Genomic DNA, 17,710 nt, shown 5'->3' with positions numbered 1-17,710 from the left:
TGTATCTTCATCAAGACCATCTTATATTCAAGCTGCGTATCCATACACCCACTCTTAGATGCATCTGGGCGAGCTATATTTCAGCTGAGTATCCATCAAGCCATTCTCAACTATATTCCAGTTGTGTAGGCATAAATCCACTCTCAACATTTGAGCTTTCTTAGTTGTTTTTGGGGTGGGTATTCATAAGCCCGCTCACTTTTGTATATTGGCCATGGTTGACTTTATTGAGTTGTGTATACATAAATCCACTGACATTTGTATTTCATCATTCTTCTTTGTGCCCCTTGTTCAGTGTAAGGGGGGTTGTTAAGAATGGTGTAATTTTCAGATGGCTATAGTGGGCCCATATTATATCATTAATGTATGTGGCTAAGGCCAACTTATGCTCATTTATTGTAATACTAGGTTATAGTTAAGGCCAACCAAGTCAACTGATATGTGGGCCCATAACCCCTCTTCGGGAGGGTGCCCTACCTCCCAAGTTGTCTACAAATACATACTTAAGAGTCATTTCTAATTCATCATCTTGTGATCTTGATCATTCTTTTATAAAGTGTTTTATGCCTAAGGGCACCTATATCTTTGGCATTCTCTTGTTATTGGGCATTTTTTTTCCTCTTTTGTGCATGGTTTATTTCTCCCTAGCATTCCTATAGATCAGCTCTAGCACTTCTGTTTGGCGTTAACTTGATTGTTATCTCTATTGCAGTGCTGCTATGTTCTCCATTTATTGCAGGTGTTAAGGTTTTCTAGTAGTTCCATTCGTTCCTTTTCTCTCTCATGGAACTTGACAGCAGTGAATTGAATCATTTGGATGCTTCTTGGAATGACCTCGAATGTGCAACTTCCAACTAAAGGAAATATTTGTTTAAATCCAAGTATGTATATATATATATATATATATATATATATATATATATATATCAGTGTTGATAATATCGGTGATATTCAGAAATATCGCGATATTTTCGGCGAGCCGATATATCGCCGACAAAATATCGCGCGATTTCGGAAATATCGCCGATATTTCGAAAAATATCGCGCAACGATCGAAAATATCACCCGATGACTGTAAAAAATTTCTGCATGGCCTATAAAAATCTGATTTTGGTTTTTTTTCATATCATTTTCATTTTTGATTGCTGGAGAAGGAAGGGGAGAGCTATGTGGTTGCTGCCAAGGAGGGTTTGAGCGTTCTAGGCCCTAGTATTGATATGCTATTCATGGTAATGTTAAATTCTTAAAGTAAAAGTGACATTCTACTTAATCTTCATTTTTATCCTTTTACTTAAATTTTTAACATTACCATGAAATGACTCAGGATGTTTGAGAGTGGTTCCGGCCTCATTGGATTTCATATGGAGAAAGTAGAATTTTAGATTTCATTCAAAACGCAGCAGACTTATCAGTTTTTTAGGATTTCAGGATTGGGAGATTGTAATGTTTCCAGGTGACACCACCTGCCCGGGCTACCCCTGCCACCAGTAGAGGACGTGGTCTACCTCCTATAGCTCCTACTTCTAGTTCTTCAGCTTCTAGAGCATAGCAAACTCCACTGCCAACTCCACCAGCACCAGCATTTACATCTAGAGGGAAAGGGAAAGCTGTGGCATTTTCTCGCAAGAGGGGCAGAGGAAATCAATAGGATTAGACTTTAGTTATTTTCTTATGTGCTTGTAAGTTGTACATGAAGAATGAACATTGAATATTCAAGAATCAAGACCAAGCATATCACATTCTAATTTCTAAATAGTAAATTTTGATTCTATCTATTTTTTTAAAGTGAACTATGAACTTTGAGAAGTAATTATATTTTAATTTGGTTAAATATGCTGCAACCTGCAATTTAATATGGATAAAAAACTATATTTCGGTATATATATATATATATATATATATATATAAAACGTGTTGTTTCCAGGTCGTTGCGTTTTGTATTGAATACTCGTATTTACGTGTCCTTCGTGTCTCGTGTCCTCGTGTCATGTGACTTAGCTTAGACAATATTGATGTATTGTCTCCGTGGAGGGTGGAGTCTGAGGAGCCCCTCTTGGAGGAGTCACCTTCATGGTTAGAGCTAGTGGCAGATGATCCATTAGAGCAGGGGCAGCAAGAGGAGGACTCGGAGTCAGAGGAGCAACAGCACTCAGATGAGGAGCAGGAGGAGGAGGAGGAGGACAATGCGGGAGCATCAGCATCAACACCATCTGCAATAGATATAGGAGAGCATAGCCCCATACCTAGCACTCATTATTTGACATTAGGTGCAGAGGCAGGGTCAGGGCCTCCTACTACTAGGGGCAGGCCTGGCAAACAACCCATCATGTTTTCCCGTAAAAGGGGGAGAGGGCAGTGATTTCAGATAGATAGCTGCTAGTTTTATTTGTTATGCTACATATAACTCACGATGATGAGATACTTTTATATATGTGATGTTATTTTGTATTGGTTCTCCACATTTGAGTCTTTGAATGGACAATTATCAGGTATCAGCAGGATTTGGTATCGCCTTTGATGTATCATTTCTATTTGACATCATATATATTAGTGTTTTCTTCATATTTATGTGCCAATGTGTTTATTTCATGTTGTTATTGCTTTATATGTTTAAAAATCTTTAAAAAATGAATATATTATGCATTTTTTATGCTTGCCGATATTTGCCGATATTTTGCCGATATTTTTGCCAGATATTGCCGATATTGCCGATATTTTCTGGACCCTCGCCGATATTTTCCCGATACTGATATTATCAACACTGATATATATAGTGAAAGAGAGAGAGCTGAATCATTTGGATGCTCCTTGCAATGATCTTGAATGTGCAACTTCCAAACTTAAGGAAATATATATATATATATATATATATATATATATATACATACACAGAGAGAGAGAGAGAGAGAGAGGTCCTTTGCTCCATTGCCTTCTAACACATTCCTTGCACAAAATTTGATCTCTTACCCCTGGTTGTAGGAACTGTAGCCGGAAAGACTAATTGGAAATCAGTATGGACATATAATTAACAAAGCTACTATAACAGTACAATATTTTAAACTTAGTGGGGTTACCATGGGTTCTGTTTGTTTGAAAGAAAAACGTGATTATGATGCACCTATTGTAGAGCTCATAAAGCTGCTTGTACCACATAATATAAACAAGTTCAGCTCAAAGAAAAGGAAAGGTGATGAGAGAAAACTGATTTGGCTTAATTCTGAATTGTGAAGGAAACCATAAAAAATGGGTTGGTGTAGGCAATATGGAGTTTGCAGATCACATATATCATCTGCGAAAACAAATTTTATTTGATCAAACACAAAAAAATCAAAGTTGCATGAAATTTAATCATCCTTTCCAGCTTATGTTGATTTTTCGATTTGTTGTGATTTTGAGTTTGTGAAGCAAGGGGGTTGTCATGATGTATTAGCTTACTGATGTACTTCTTGATGTAAATCTTCTGTTTATAGTGTAATAAAAGATGCACTTTTTAGAAAACAAATAGCAAGCATCACTTAAGTTCAGAAGGGAACAAAAAGTCAATCTGACTTATTTAGTAAGATGAACGAAGAGGATAAATAATGAAACTGTTTTTCGAACTAATAAGAAATTAATAAGATGTTAATTCAAATAGAGGACTACCGTTCTTAGTGATCAAAGGAATATGATTGGTTCAGTTAATGAATGTTTTTATGCTTTGTGCACTTTACACTGGAAATTTTAATCTTCCATTGATTGTGATGTACAGAGATCAATTGCTAGTACATAAACACGAGTTAAATATTACTGAAAGTTTTTTTTCCTTCAAAAGTAAACAACATGAATTATCCTAGAAAAGTGAATTGGAAAATATAATAGCACCTCTACTTGTATTGTTGATGCAGGGTAAGAAAGTTGTTTTCATGACAAACAACTCAACAAAGTCTCGAAAACAATACAGGAAGAAGTTTGAAGCACTTGGTCTTTCAGTTGGAGAGGTGATAAAATAATACCATTTGCTTCATGTCACAGCTAGCAATAGATAAGGACTCATCTCTATGTATCTCTGTTTTGTGCAGGAAGAGATTTTTCCATCATCTTTTGCTGCAGCTGTTTACTTGAAGTCTATTGATTTCCCCCATGAAAAAAAGGTGCAGCTGTAAGATGATTTCATTATTTTGATATGTGCATGTATCTAAAAAGATAATACTTGTATAATCATATCCTCTATTGTATGTGAAGAGGGACATAACCTTATTTCTTTTCTTCAATGGATTCTAGAAAGGTTGAAATATTATCATATTTTATGTCATGATATAATATGTATTTGTCAAAAATAATACAACTTACTGAAGTTCTTCAGTACCAACAACAGCGTTGTCAATGACCATTGAGAACCCATTAAAAGACTAAATCCTGTCACAGGGTTGCCTAAATAAGAATTTCGAAATCCATAAAATGGGACAAGAAATCAAAATATGATTTGCACACTCCACTCCCATGAATTATTGTTGAATCTTATTACCCATCTTTCTTTCTCAGTCACGGGTGATTAGCAGCTAGTGATACATAGTAGGGTAAGTATTTAGCAGGGTGTGAGAGGGGTAACCTTGTTTTATTTTTGTCATAGTTTGTGTCTGAAAACAATGTGATCAAATAGTCAAGATACCTATTTCTTGAACATAATCGTGGATGATATTGAAGAATTTAGAACGCACAGATATCAAGGTATGAGCTAAAGCTAATTAATCTTTAATTTTCCCAACATACAATAACCATAGCGAAACATATAGGTCAATTATAATCTCAATGTTTGCGATGGCTTTTCTCAAAGTATGCCATCAATAAATCTAGTTTCTGAAAGCGTTAAATCTGGCTTCTTCAAGTAAGAGATTAATGCCCGTTCAGGAGAATGTAAGCTTTAGAAAATTGCTTAGTAAAATCTAGTGCATGAAACGTTATCAAAATGTGACGTGCAGATGGTTTGCATGTACTACAATTAATTACGAAAAAATTATACTTATTGTTGATTTGGGGTAGCATCGTATGTGCTCTAGCCACGAAAATTGGTGGAGAGGCTAAAGCACATGAGATCTCCAATACCCAGAAATGGTTTGGGCAGAATCTAACCAGTTTGGGAGATATTAAAATAATTAATATTTTTAATGGAGTCTTTAAGTTTAAACTTAGGGAAAATAAAATATTAACGTGAATTAATATAAAACTGAGTTAGAATGGTCCAAAAGTCATGGATCAAGCCAAATCTAATCTTAGCCGTTGATTAGGGACTTAATCTCGGCCGTTGAATTGTCAACGAGAAAGTATAAGAAGAGGCTTGAGGGTCACTTGGAGAACACACCGAGTTGATCAAGAATTCGATTTTCTGGGTCAAGGCTTGCTGAGGAAATCGAATGAGTGATCAGAGTTGCAGCTGAGGGGCAGTGAATGCAGTAGTAGAGATAGTACCGGGAGCATCAACGCAGAAGCTAGGAGAGGGTTGATGCAGAGCCAGCGAGAGGCCACGCAGAAGCAGCCAGAGGCAGCCAGGAGCTGCGCAGAGCCTGAGGAGGGCCAGTGTGGGAGACGCAGAGCCTCCAGAGGTGGACGCAGAGCTCTGAGAGGTTGACGCTGGGCCAGAGAGGCTGACGTTGGGCCAGAGAGGCTGACGCAGACCAGAGAGGCTGACGCTGGGAGATTTCGTGGGGCAGATTGGGGCTGATATCTGTCTCCGACTGAGGTATTACTGTCGATGGCATTCTCTATTGGGTGAGCCATTTCTAGCACCCAGATTGTATTATGAAACTGCTTAATAATAAAACCCTCAGATAGATGCACCGGTTTTCCCGCATTGGGTTTTTCTAGGGACATTAGTCCAAAAATAACAGTGTCACTTGTGTGCTTGTTTTTCCTTCAGTTGATGATGTGTATGTGTTGAGACTGTACTTGTATTTATTTTTAGTATTTACATGGTAAATAACTTGTTAATTAACAGAACAAGTAGGAAGAGATAAATCAGAAAGTACAGGAAGGATTTCTAACAGTTAGACTTAGAAATTCCAACATGGTATCAGAGCGTGGTTGCAGATCACAGGAGAACTGAGGGCATCAACCGAGCAGAGAAGCAACAACAGAAACAACTGCCCCGAGTGACAGAAGCTGTTCCTAGCAGAAAAGCAACAAGGAAAAGTTTGAGCCGGGAGAAGGATCAGCACAGTGGCAGAAAGGAGAAGACCTGACCTATGCAGTGCCTGGTCATCTTTCTCAGTCAGGAAGGATTGACGCTCGTGGCCAGGAGGTGCAGATTTCGCTGGTGCCGAGATTGTGCAGAGTCTAAGAGGCTCTAATCTTCAGTTCGCTAGGGCATAGGAGGCTGTGGAGAAGTTGCGGAGTGAAGCTGGTGGGGTACTGTGGTCAGAATAGTACCTAACAGGGCAAGACCAAGGAGGAGGGAGTTGCTACCGAGGATTTCTAGCCAAGAAATCCGGATCAGTGGTGCAGTTGCACTAATGATCGGAGTGGGGGCATCTCGACATTAGCAGAGGGGTTTCCAGGAGGGAAATTGAGGCTCAAAGGGAGTCACACCGAGAACTTCCAAGAGGGAAGTAGAGAGACTTGAAAGAGTTGAAAGAGGAGCAGCGAGATGGCAGTGAATGGGGTAAGAGATCAGGACAGACTGGACGGAGCCTCAAACTTCGTAGTCTGGAAGGCCAGGATCTTGTCTGTTCTAGATAGGAATCATCTCAAGGACTTCGCCTTGAAAACGATAGCGATCCCAGTTGACCCGGCTGAGAACGATAAGTATGAGGAGGCAATGGCGAGGGCCAAGAGCATCATCCTTGATGGGGTCAAGGACCATGTAGTACCACATATTGCCGAAAATCACACGACAAATGCGATGTGGGAGGCTCTGACGAAATTGTATCAGAATACTTCCATGCAGAGGAAGATGCTACTAGAAAATCAACTGCGGTCATATCAGATGTAGAAAGGAGAACAGATCGACATCTTCCTCGGTCGATTGAAGGAGATCTCGGATCAACTGACTTCCATAGGGGCCACGCCAGATCAAGAATTAATGGTGAGGACCGCATTGAACACAGTCTCAAAGGACTGGGAGGTATTTGTCCAGAGCATATTGGGTAGATCAATCCTTCCAGATTGGGAGGAATTGTGGGCGGCTCTATTGAAGTTTCTAAGTCTACCAGTTAGAAACCCTCCATGCACTTTACTCATTTATTCCTACCTACTTGTTCTGTTACCTAACAAGTTATTTACAATGTAAGTACTGAAAATAAACACTATTGCATGCTCAACATATTACAGATCATCAACTGAAGGAAACAGAAACAAACACACAAAATGACACCGTTATTTTTGGACCAATGTCCCCGGAAAAACCCAATGCGGGAAAACCGAAGCAGCTATCTGAGGGTATTCTTATTAAGCAATTTCAGAGTACAATTTGGGTGCCAAATCCGCCTTACCCAACAGAGAATTTCCTTGGCAGTAGTACCTCTCAGTCTGAGGCAAATGTCCTGGCTGAAACCCCGGATAAACCTTCTGGTATTTCCTCAGCTCCAATCTGCCCCAGAAACCCCAGCATCTGCCTTTCTGGACTGTGTCAGCCTCTCTCTACCCCGTGCTGGCCCTGCTTCAGCTTGAATGGGCTTGCATCAGCCTTCTGGCCCTCTACGTCAGCAACGTTGGCCTCTCTGAAGCACTACGCAGCGCCTGGCTATCTGAGCGTGGCCCTGCGTGAGCCTTGGCTGCTACTATGTCACTCTCTCTGGCTCTTGCGCTGATATCCCGACACTATCTCTGCCTCTCTGTCTCTCTATACTCAATACCCCTCAGCTGCAACTCCAATCACTGATTCTATCTCTCTTAGCAAACCCCACTCTAGAGAATAGAATGATTGATCATCTGGTGTACCCTCCAAATGACCCTCAAGCCTCCTCTTATACTTTTCTCGTTGACATATCAACGGCCGAGATTAAGTCCCTAATCAACGACTAAGATTAGATCTGGCTTGATCCATGTCTTTTGGACCATTCTAACACAGTTTTATATTAATCCACATTAATATTTTAATTTCCTTAAGTTTTGACTTAGGAACTCCATTAAAAATATTAATTATTTTAATATCTCCTAAACTGTTTAGAATTTGTCCAAACCCTTTCTGGGTATTGGAGATCTCATGTGCCCCAACCTCTCCACGAAATTTCGTGGCTAGAGCACATCTGATGCTACCACAAATCAACACTCCCTCTTAGCGAGGACTGTGCTCTAGCAATACTCCTCATTGAGTATTACTCTGATCATCCGGCATCGGTCCCTGTGCTGCTGCCCACCATCCTCTGCACTTGTGTATCCTGTACTGCTGCCCATGGTTTTGCCACTGCCACTGCTGCATCTGTACGACAACTCCCTCTACATCCGTGCTGTTGCTGGTCCCTTCTCCCAACATTGCATCCGCACTGCAACTCCTCTAATCATGTTGCATCGTGCTGCCCACTACTGCACTGCAATTCAGTTAATGAGAAGTAAGTAACTGATCTCCCAACTCTGACCTCTTTGTTGGGCTAGAGACCCTCCTGATGCTGAAGCTCCCCCTGCCGCTGATAAGTGCTCCCTCTCTGACCTCTGCGTTGCTGCAACAACTCCCTGCATCTCGCGTCGTTGCACACCTCTTTGTGCCATCCTTCACTAGTGCAACACTCCCGTGCCTCTCGCACTGTTGCAACCTACTAGGCTCTCGTTGTCTCGGGACTCCTACACTGTAGCTCTCTGTGCCGCTTCATTCGCATCCGTCTCTACCCACATCAGCCAGTCCTACTACTCCTCTTTGGGGCTCCCGTAGCAAGGTCTAATCCAAGAGGCTGGGTACCTCGAGGATCCTGCCCCTCATTGCCTGTAGTTCGCCTGACTGCAGCTCGATGTCTCCCCCCTTCCGCTCAAGTGGTGCGTGTGCACTCATGGCACAGTGATCGTCTGTCTCCACTTCCTTCTCTGCCCTTGTTGGCGCTGCCTTAGTCTCGGAAGACTCTCCCTTACTCTTCTTCCTTGGACACTGGGTCGCATAATGACCTAGCTCCCCACAGTGGAAGCACTTGATCTTGGAGAGATCCTTCTTCTTCCGCTTTTCTTGCTTTCCCTTAGATGCTAGGGCAACATCTTCCTCCTCTTCCTTTTTGACTCTGATCCCCTTACTGCTGCTTCCCGCCTTTGACTGCCGTCTGATCTCTTCTTGGCGAAGAGCCACCCACATCTCATCCCAAGGTGGAAGTGTCCCTCTGCCCAATATACTCTGGACAAATACCTCCCAGTCTTCTGAGACTGCATTCAGGGCTGTCCTCACCATCAATTCCTGATCCGGCGTGGCTTCTATGGCAGTCAACTGATTTCGGATCCCATTCAGTCCTTCGAGGAGGGTGTCAATCTGTTCTCCCTTCTTCATCTGATATGACCTCAATTGATTTTCTAGTAACATTCTGCACAGAAGTATGCTGGTACAATTTCTTTAGGGCCTCCCACATCTCATTTGCCGTTTCCTTCTCGGCAATGTGTGGTACTACATGGTCCTTGACCCCGTCAAGGATGATGCTCTTGGCCCTCGCCATTACCTCCTCGTACTTGTCGTTCTCAGCTGGGTCGACTGGGATAGCTATTGCCTTCAAGGCGAAGTGCTTGACACGATTTCTGTCAAGTACGGATAAGATTCTGGCCTTCCAGACTGCGAAGTTTGACGCTCTATCCAGCTTGTCCTGGTCTCTTACTCCGTATAGTGCCATGATGCTCTTCTAGTTCCCTCTTGGAAGTTCTCAATGTGACTCCCTCTGAGTCTCGATTTTCCTCCTGGAAATCCTTCTGCTGATGTCGAGATGCCCCCTACTTTGATCGTCTGTGCAACCGCACCACTGATCTGGATTTCTTGGCTAGAAACCCTCGGTAGCAACTCCCTCCTCTTGGCCTTGCCCTGTTAGGTACTGTTCTGACTATAGTACCTCACCAGCTCCACTCTGCAACTTTCCCACAACCTCCTAAACCCCAGCAACCTGAAGGTGAGAGCTCCTAGGCTCTGCGTAATCCCGACACCAGCAACTCGACCCCCTCAGCCAACTGCGTCAACCCTCCTAGCTTCTGTGTGGCGCTGCATGAGTCTCCCTTAGCCTCTGCACTGCCTCTTCCTGGCTCACCCTTGATGACGCAGGCACTGCATCACCCTTCCCTTGCTGCTGCTTTGCTAGAAACAACTTCTGTCACTTGGGACAACTGTTTTCTGCTGCTATTGCTCCGCTCAACTGATGTCCTCAGTTCTCCTGTGATCTACAACTATTCTTTGATACCATGTTGAGGTTTCTAAGTCTACCAGTTAGAAACACTCCATGCACTTTATTGATTTATTCCTACCTATTTGTTCCGTTACTTAACAAGTTATTTACAATGTAAATACTGAAAATAAACACTAGTGCATGCTCAACATATTACAGATCATCAACTGAAGGAAACAGAAACAAGCACACAAAATGATACCATTATTTTTGGACCAATGTCCTCGAAAAAACCCAATGCGGGAAAACTGATGCAGCGATTTGAGGGTTTTCTTATTAAGCAATTTCAGAGTACAATCTGGGTGCCAAATCCGGGTTACCCAACAGAGAATTTCCTTGGTACTAGTACCTCTCGGTCTGAGATGAATGTCCTGGCTTAAACCCCAAATAAACCTTCCGACAGTTCCCCAGCTCCAATCTGCCCCAAAAACCCCAACGTTTGCCTTTCTGGACTGCATCAGTGTCTCTCTACCCAGCGCTGGCCCTGCTTCACCCTGAATGGGCCTGCGTCAGCCTTTTGGCCCTCTGCATCAGCAACGCTAGCGTCTTTGAAGCACTGCGTAGCTCTTGGCTGCCTCTGTGTGGCCCTGCGTGAGCCCTAACTGCTGCTGCGTCACTCTCTCTGGCTCCTGCACTGATCTCCCGGCACTATCTTTGCTTCTCTGTCTCTTTGTACTCAATGCCCCTCAGCTGCAACTCCGATCACTGATTCTATCTCTCTTAGCAAACCTCGCTCTAGAGAATAGAATGACTGATCATCTGGTGCACCCTCCAAGTGGCCCGCAAGCCTCCTCTTATACTTTTCTCGTTGACTTATCAACAGCCAAGATCAAGTCCCTAATCAATGGCTAAGATTAGATCTGGCTTGATCCATGTCTTTTGGACCATTCTAACACAGTTTTATATTTATCCACACCAATACTTTAATTTCCCTAAGTTTAGACTTAGGGACTCCATTAAAAATATTAATTATTTTAATATCTCCTAAACTGTTTAGAATTTGTCCAAACCCTTTTTAGGTATTGGAGATCTCAGGTGCCCCAATGTCTCCACCAAATTTCGTGGCTAGAGCACATCCGATGCTACCACAAATCAACAGGCTCTTCGTTAGTAAGAGATCAAAAGGCTAACCAAGGCAGGAAGCAACATCAAGGGGGTCAGAATCAAGAAGGAAGAAGAGGAGGATGTTGCCCTAACATATGAGGGAAAGCAGGAGAAACGAAAGAAGAAGGAACTCTCCAAGGTCAAATGCTTCCACTGTGGGGAATTGGGTCATCATGCCAGCAAGTGTCCAAGGAAGAAGACCAAGGGAGAGGCTTCTGAGACAAAGGTTGCACTAGCAAGGGCGGAGAAAGAAGTGGAGACAGATGATGACTGTGCCATGAGTGCTCATGCACCTCGTGAGAGGAAGTGGGGAGACATCGAGATATAGTCAGATGGACTACATGCGATGAGGGGCAAGATCCTCGAGGTACCAACCTCTTGGACTATACCTTGCTACGGGGACCCCAAAGAGTAGTAGAACTAACGGAGATGTCAGAGTTGGGAGATCAGTTACTTACTTCTCAGTAACTAAGTTGTGTAGAAATTTCTCACTGTAGATCAACAAATTATGCAATATACTAAAGCAAAATACAAGATCTACTTCTACAACAAACTTTGCGGAAGCTTAATCGAATATGAGCAAGATCAAATAGAACACATATAACTGAGAATGAGAAATTAATCACACATGAACACAGAAGAATAACCTGGGGAAAGCCTCAGCCTAAAACCCCAATCTCTGTATTATCATACAAGTGGAAATATGTTCAGATTACAAAAAGAATCAGCCACAAGCTATCCTGCTCTCTCCGCAATCAAAAAATGCTGCTCATAGACAGCCAAAGGCTTCTCCAAACCTTCTCCTCTGCCCTCCAAGCCTCCTATTTCCTTGCACAGTTTTCCTTGGGGTCTTGTGCTGCCACTTGTGTGAATTGGCCTCTTCACACACTCATTAACCTCTGATCTAACTGTGTGATCCTGAAGGAGATAATTCCTTTTGTATGGATGAGTTTCCTTTATAGGAAAAATCCTCCAACTGATAGTACACTGCCCCTTCCTCTGATCTCAACTAGGTCTCTGACTGAACTGACATGCATGAATTATTTATGAGAGAATATTCAGTTATTTGAAATGCAACAGTTACATGCATGCAAGCATTAACTAACTGAACTCACAATTAATTCTACAAATTATTAGAATTAATCTAACTAGACTTAACTCAGTTAACTGAGCTAACTAATTACAACTCAATATTACAACTCATCCTTATCTGTTTAATTGATGGATAAATTCCTCAATCAATGGAGAAACTGTTGCATGTCCCCACATAGACTTCATGTTTGATTTTCTACAAATAATTAACTCAAGATGAATTAATTAATTATTTTACAAACAGCTGCTAAGATCAAATTCGATTTTTACTTCTCTATTTTAGTTTAGGGACTAACTAAAATAGGAATCTAACCCGAAATGCTATTTTTAACACTTCCATTTTTCATTCCTTGTTGCTATGTCCAACACTAGTACCCAAAATGCTATTTATAGCAGTGCTATTTTTAGCATTTCTTGTTGCTATTTTCAACACTCCCTCTCAACAAGAAAGGCATTCAACTCAAACCCGATCTTGAACCTTTGGAATGTTCTGCATGCAACACTTCTCCCAAGTGTAATTGCTCCAGCAACTCTAGAAACAAAAAAAATCTCCCAATTGGCCTCTCTGTTGGGCTAGAAACACCCTTTGATGCTGAAGTTCCCTTTGCCGCTGACAAGTGCTCCCTCTCTGACCTCTGAGCTGTTGCAACACTCCATGCATCTCACACCGTTGCACACCTCTCTGTGCCATCCTGCACTGGTGCAACACTCCTGTGCCTCTCGCATTGTTGCAGCCTACTAGCTCTGCACTGTCTTGGGATTCCTACACTGTAGCTCTCTCTGCTGCTCCATCCGCATTTGTCTCTACCCACTCAGCTAGTCCTGCTACTCCTCGTCGGGGCTCCCGTAGCAAGGTCTAATCAAAGAGGTTGGGTACCTCAATGATCCTGCCCCTATTCCAGCCTTCTTGGGACTGTCACTCTACATCGCCCCACCTTCGACCTGGAGGTATGGATGCATGTGATCCCTCTGCCCACTTGGCTTGAAATTTCCCCTTATTGGAGGTCTTTGCATGAGTAGATGTCTCTACTCGATCTCCTCTCGGCTTCTCTAGTTGTGGCTGCTCCACAACCTCCTGAAGCTACGTCACCAATTGTGTTTCCTCCACAATTGTCTGAGACTTCTTCTGGCGCTACATGTTGAGAGGTAATTTACTCTCCCTCTCAACCACCAAGTCCCCATCAGTTGCCTTGCTCCTCAAGGTTTTGCATGCATCTTGAACCTCAAGAGCATACAGGTTGTTGACTCGTGAACCGATCTGCTTCACCTGTCTCGTGGTGACGTGTCTAAGGAAAACTTTTCCCTTACTGAAGACTACATCATAGCCTTTATCTTCTAGCATAGCGATCGGCACCAAATTTTTCCTCAAATTTTTCCTCAGTCCTGGTACATACTTGACATCGGTCAAGGTAATGCGATCTCCATGCTCTCTCTGAAAAACAACCTTGCCTACACTTGAGACACTATACTTTTCATCATTACCCATCGCTATGAGTATATGGAGATCTTTCTCCTCCAAGGTACTGAACAAACTCTTGTCGTCGGTCATGTGGAAAGAAGCTCCACTGTCAAGAAACCAACCACATCCCACCATGGATGAAACCATGCATGCGAAGAGAGTGAAATCCAACTCGAACTGTGAGGCCAATGCCTCACCTTCAGATCCTTCCTTGGATCCCATCTTGGATTTCTTCAGTGGACAATTTGTAGCAAAATGGCCCACCTCATGACAATGAAAGCATCGCACTTTCGATTTGTCAAACTTCTTCCCACCATAGGAAGAACTCGATTTGGGATGAGAATCCTTCTCCTTCCCTTTCTTTGCCTTACTCGCTAAGGCGCAATTTTCTTCATCCTCCTTGGATGATGAAGATCCATCTCTGGTGCTTCTTCTTATCTCCTCCTGCATCAGATCCGACCAAAGTCGTTCCCAATCTGGCAGTTTTTCTCTTCCATTAACCGAGTCTTGGTAGCTATGCCAGCTCTTAGGAAGACCGAGGAGTGCAAGACTCACCATGTCATCATCAGCTGTCGTGATCCCTACACTTCCAAGCTCATCCCTGCAGGTGGTGAGCTTGTTCAGATATGTAGAGATCGTGTCGCCCTTTTCACACTTGATTTTCCGAAGCTTGTCTTTCAGCGCCAGCTTCCTCTGATCACTGTTGTTCTGATATAGATCTTTCAATGTTTTCCACATCGAAAACAGTGTCTCCTTCCCATGGAGGCTCGAGACAATGTGGTCTTGAACTCCCTCCAGGAGGATTCTCCTTGCTTTAGCAACACATTTCTTCCATTCCGCCAATTCTATAGCATCAGCTGCTGTTGGCTTGGGGACTTCTTGATCAATGAAGTCCTTTAGACCGTTATCCTCTAATACAGCTTCCATGTGATCCTTCCAGGCTATATAATTTGAGCTGCCATTAAGGGCATACTCGAGTCTTAAATCGTTGAACGCCATTGGTGAAATTGAGATGTGATAAGTACTCGATTTCTATAATCAGGAACTTGAAACTTCGAACTTCTTCCTTCATGTATATTGTTCTTTGCCTTTGATCACCTTTGCTCCGGTACCATGTAGAAATTTCTCACTGTATATCAACAGATTATGCAGTATACTAAAGCAAAATACAAGATCTACTTCTACAACATACTTTGAGGAAGCTTAATCGAATATGAGCAAGATCAAATAGAACACATATAATTGAGAATGAGAAATCAATCACACATGAACACAGAAGAATATCCCGGGGAAAGCCTCAGCCTAAAACCCCAATCTCTGTATTATCATACAAGTGGAAATATGTTCAGATTACAAAAAGAATCGGCTCACAAGCTATCCTGCTCTCTCTACAATCAAACAACGCTGCTTATAGACAGTGAAAGGCTTCTCCAAACCTTCTCCTCTGCCCTCCAAGCCTCCTATTTCCTTGCGCAGTTTTCCTTGGGGTCCAATGCTGCCACCTGTGTGAATTGGCTTCTTCACACACTCACTAACCTCTGATCTAACTGCGCAATCCTGAAGGAGATAATTCCTTCTGTATGGATGGGTTTCCTTTATAGGAAAAATCCTCCAATTGATAGTACATTGTCCCTTCCTTTGATCTCAACTGGGTCTCTGACTGAACTGACATGCATGAGTTATTTATGAGAGAATATTCAGTTATCTGAAGTGCAACAATTACATGCATGCAAGCATTAACTAACTGAACTCACAATTAATTCTACAAACTGTTAGAATTAATCTAACTGGACTTAACTCAGTTAACTGAGCTAACTAATTACAACTCAATATTACAACTCATCCTTATCTGTTTAACTGATGGATAAATTCCTCAATCAATGGAGAAACTGTTGCATGTCCCCACATAGACTTCATGTTTGATTTTCTACAACTAATTAACTCAAAATGAATTAATTAATTATTTTACAAACAGCTGCTAAGATCAAATTCGAATTTTACTTCTCTATTTTAGTTTAGAGACTAACTAAAATAGGAATCTAACCCGAAATGCTATTTATAACAATGCTATTTTTATCACTTCCATTTTTCATTCCTTGTTGCTATGTCCAACACTGGTACCCGAACTGCTATTTATAGCAGTGCTATTTTTAGCACTTCAATTTTTAGCATTTCTTGTTGCTATTTTCAACAAGTTGCAGTTAGCAGTGGCAGTGCTATGGGCATCATGATGCAACATGATGAGAGGGATAACAATGCAGATGCAGCAGTGGCAGTGGCAAGACCATGGGCAGCAGCATGGATGCAGAGGGAGCTACTCTACAGATGCAACTGAGGCAGTGGCAGGACCATGGGCAGCAACACAGATGCAGAGGGAGCTGCTGTACAGATGCAGCAGTGGCAGTGGCAGTGGCAGGGCCATGCGGAGTAGTACATGATGCAGCAGCGTAGAGGATGTTGGGCAGCAGGCCTAGCATCAACATAAGGACCGATGCTGGATGATCAGGGTGATGCTTAGTGAGGAGTATTACTAGAGCACAGTGCTCGCTAAGAGGGAATGTTGATTTGGGGTAGCATCAGATGTGCTCTAGCCACGAAAATTGGTGGAGAGGCTAAAGCACATGAGATCTCCAATACCCAGAAATGGTTTGGGCAGAATCTAACCAGTTTGGGAGATATTAAAATAAATAATATTTTTAATGAAGTCTCTAAGTCTAAACTTAAGGAAAATAAAATATTAGTGTGAATTAATATAAAATTGAATTCGAATGGTCCAAAAGTCATGGATCAAGCCAAGATCTAATCTTAGCCGTTGATTAGGGACTTAATCTTCGCCGTTGAATTGTCAACGAGAAAAGTATAAGAGGAGGCTTGAGGGTCACTTGGAGAACACAGCGAGTTGATCAAGAATTCGATTTTCTTGGGTAGGGCTTGCTGAGAAAATCGAAGGAGTGATCAGAGTTGCAGTTGAGGGGCAGTGAATGTAGTAGCAGAGATAGTACTGGGAGCATCAGAGTAGAAGTCGGGAGAGGGTTGACGCAAAGCCAACTAGAGGCCATGTAGAAGCACCTAGAGGTAGCCAGGTGCTGCGCAGAGCCTAAGGAGGGCCAGCGTGGGAGACGCAGAGCCTCCAGAGGCGGACGCAGAGCCCCGAGAGGCTGACGCTGGGCCAGAAAGGCTAACGCTGGGTTGATGCTGGGCCAGAGAGGCTGACACAGACCCTATAGGTTGACGTTGGGAGATTTCGTGGGGCAGATTGGGGCTGATATCTGTCTCCGACTGAGAGGTACTACTGGCAAGGGCATTCTCTGTTGGGTGAGCCATTTCTGGCATCCAGATTGTATTCTAAAACTGCTTAATAATAAAACCCTCAGGTAGTTGCACTAGTTTTCCCGCATTGGGTTTTTTTAGGGACGTTAGTCCAAAAATAACAGTGTCACTTGTGTGCTTGTTTTTCCTTCAGTTGATGATCTGTATGTGTTGAGACTGTACTTGTATTTATTTTCAGTATTTACATGGTAAATAACTTGTTAATTAACATAACAAGTAGGAAGAGGTAAATCAGAAAGTACAGGAAGGATTTCTAACAGTTAGACTTAGAAATTCCAACACTTATAAACTAGATAAAGGAACATGCACTAAATTGGATGTAACATCCTCTACAAATTGAGGATGAATGGGATGTAATAGCCTATCCATCCCTGTAGGCTATAGTCCTCCATAAAGGGGGAAAAACCCAAATTTA

At 42.4% G+C, this 17,710-nt stretch overlaps 1 protein-coding gene across 3 annotated transcripts in view; it reads left to right on the top strand.

Annotated features, from left to right (window-relative positions):
• Positions 1–17,710, top strand: part of LOC149153869 (phosphoglycolate phosphatase 1A, chloroplastic-like) — a 295,703-nt gene that overhangs the window by 70,585 nt on the left and 207,408 nt on the right. For all 3 annotated transcript variants that reach the window (XM_089439669.1, XM_089439667.1, XM_089439668.1), the window contains exons 3-4: positions 3,885–3,977; positions 4,059–4,130. In XM_089439669.1, the coding sequence (XP_089295795.1) occupies positions 3,885–3,977; positions 4,059–4,130 (165 nt within the window). The remainder of the gene's footprint in view (positions 1–3,884; positions 3,978–4,058; positions 4,131–17,710) is intronic.

This window comes from Pinus tabuliformis, chromosome 9 (assembly GCF_031772625.1).
Source record: "Pinus tabuliformis cultivar Carrire ecotype Pingquan chromosome 9, CPIR1, whole genome shotgun sequence".
In the NCBI taxonomy this organism is placed as follows: Eukaryota; Viridiplantae; Streptophyta; class Pinopsida; order Pinales; family Pinaceae; genus Pinus; species Pinus tabuliformis.
Note: the sequence above shows the minus strand (reverse complement) of the source record. Positions and strands in the feature narration are given on the sequence as shown.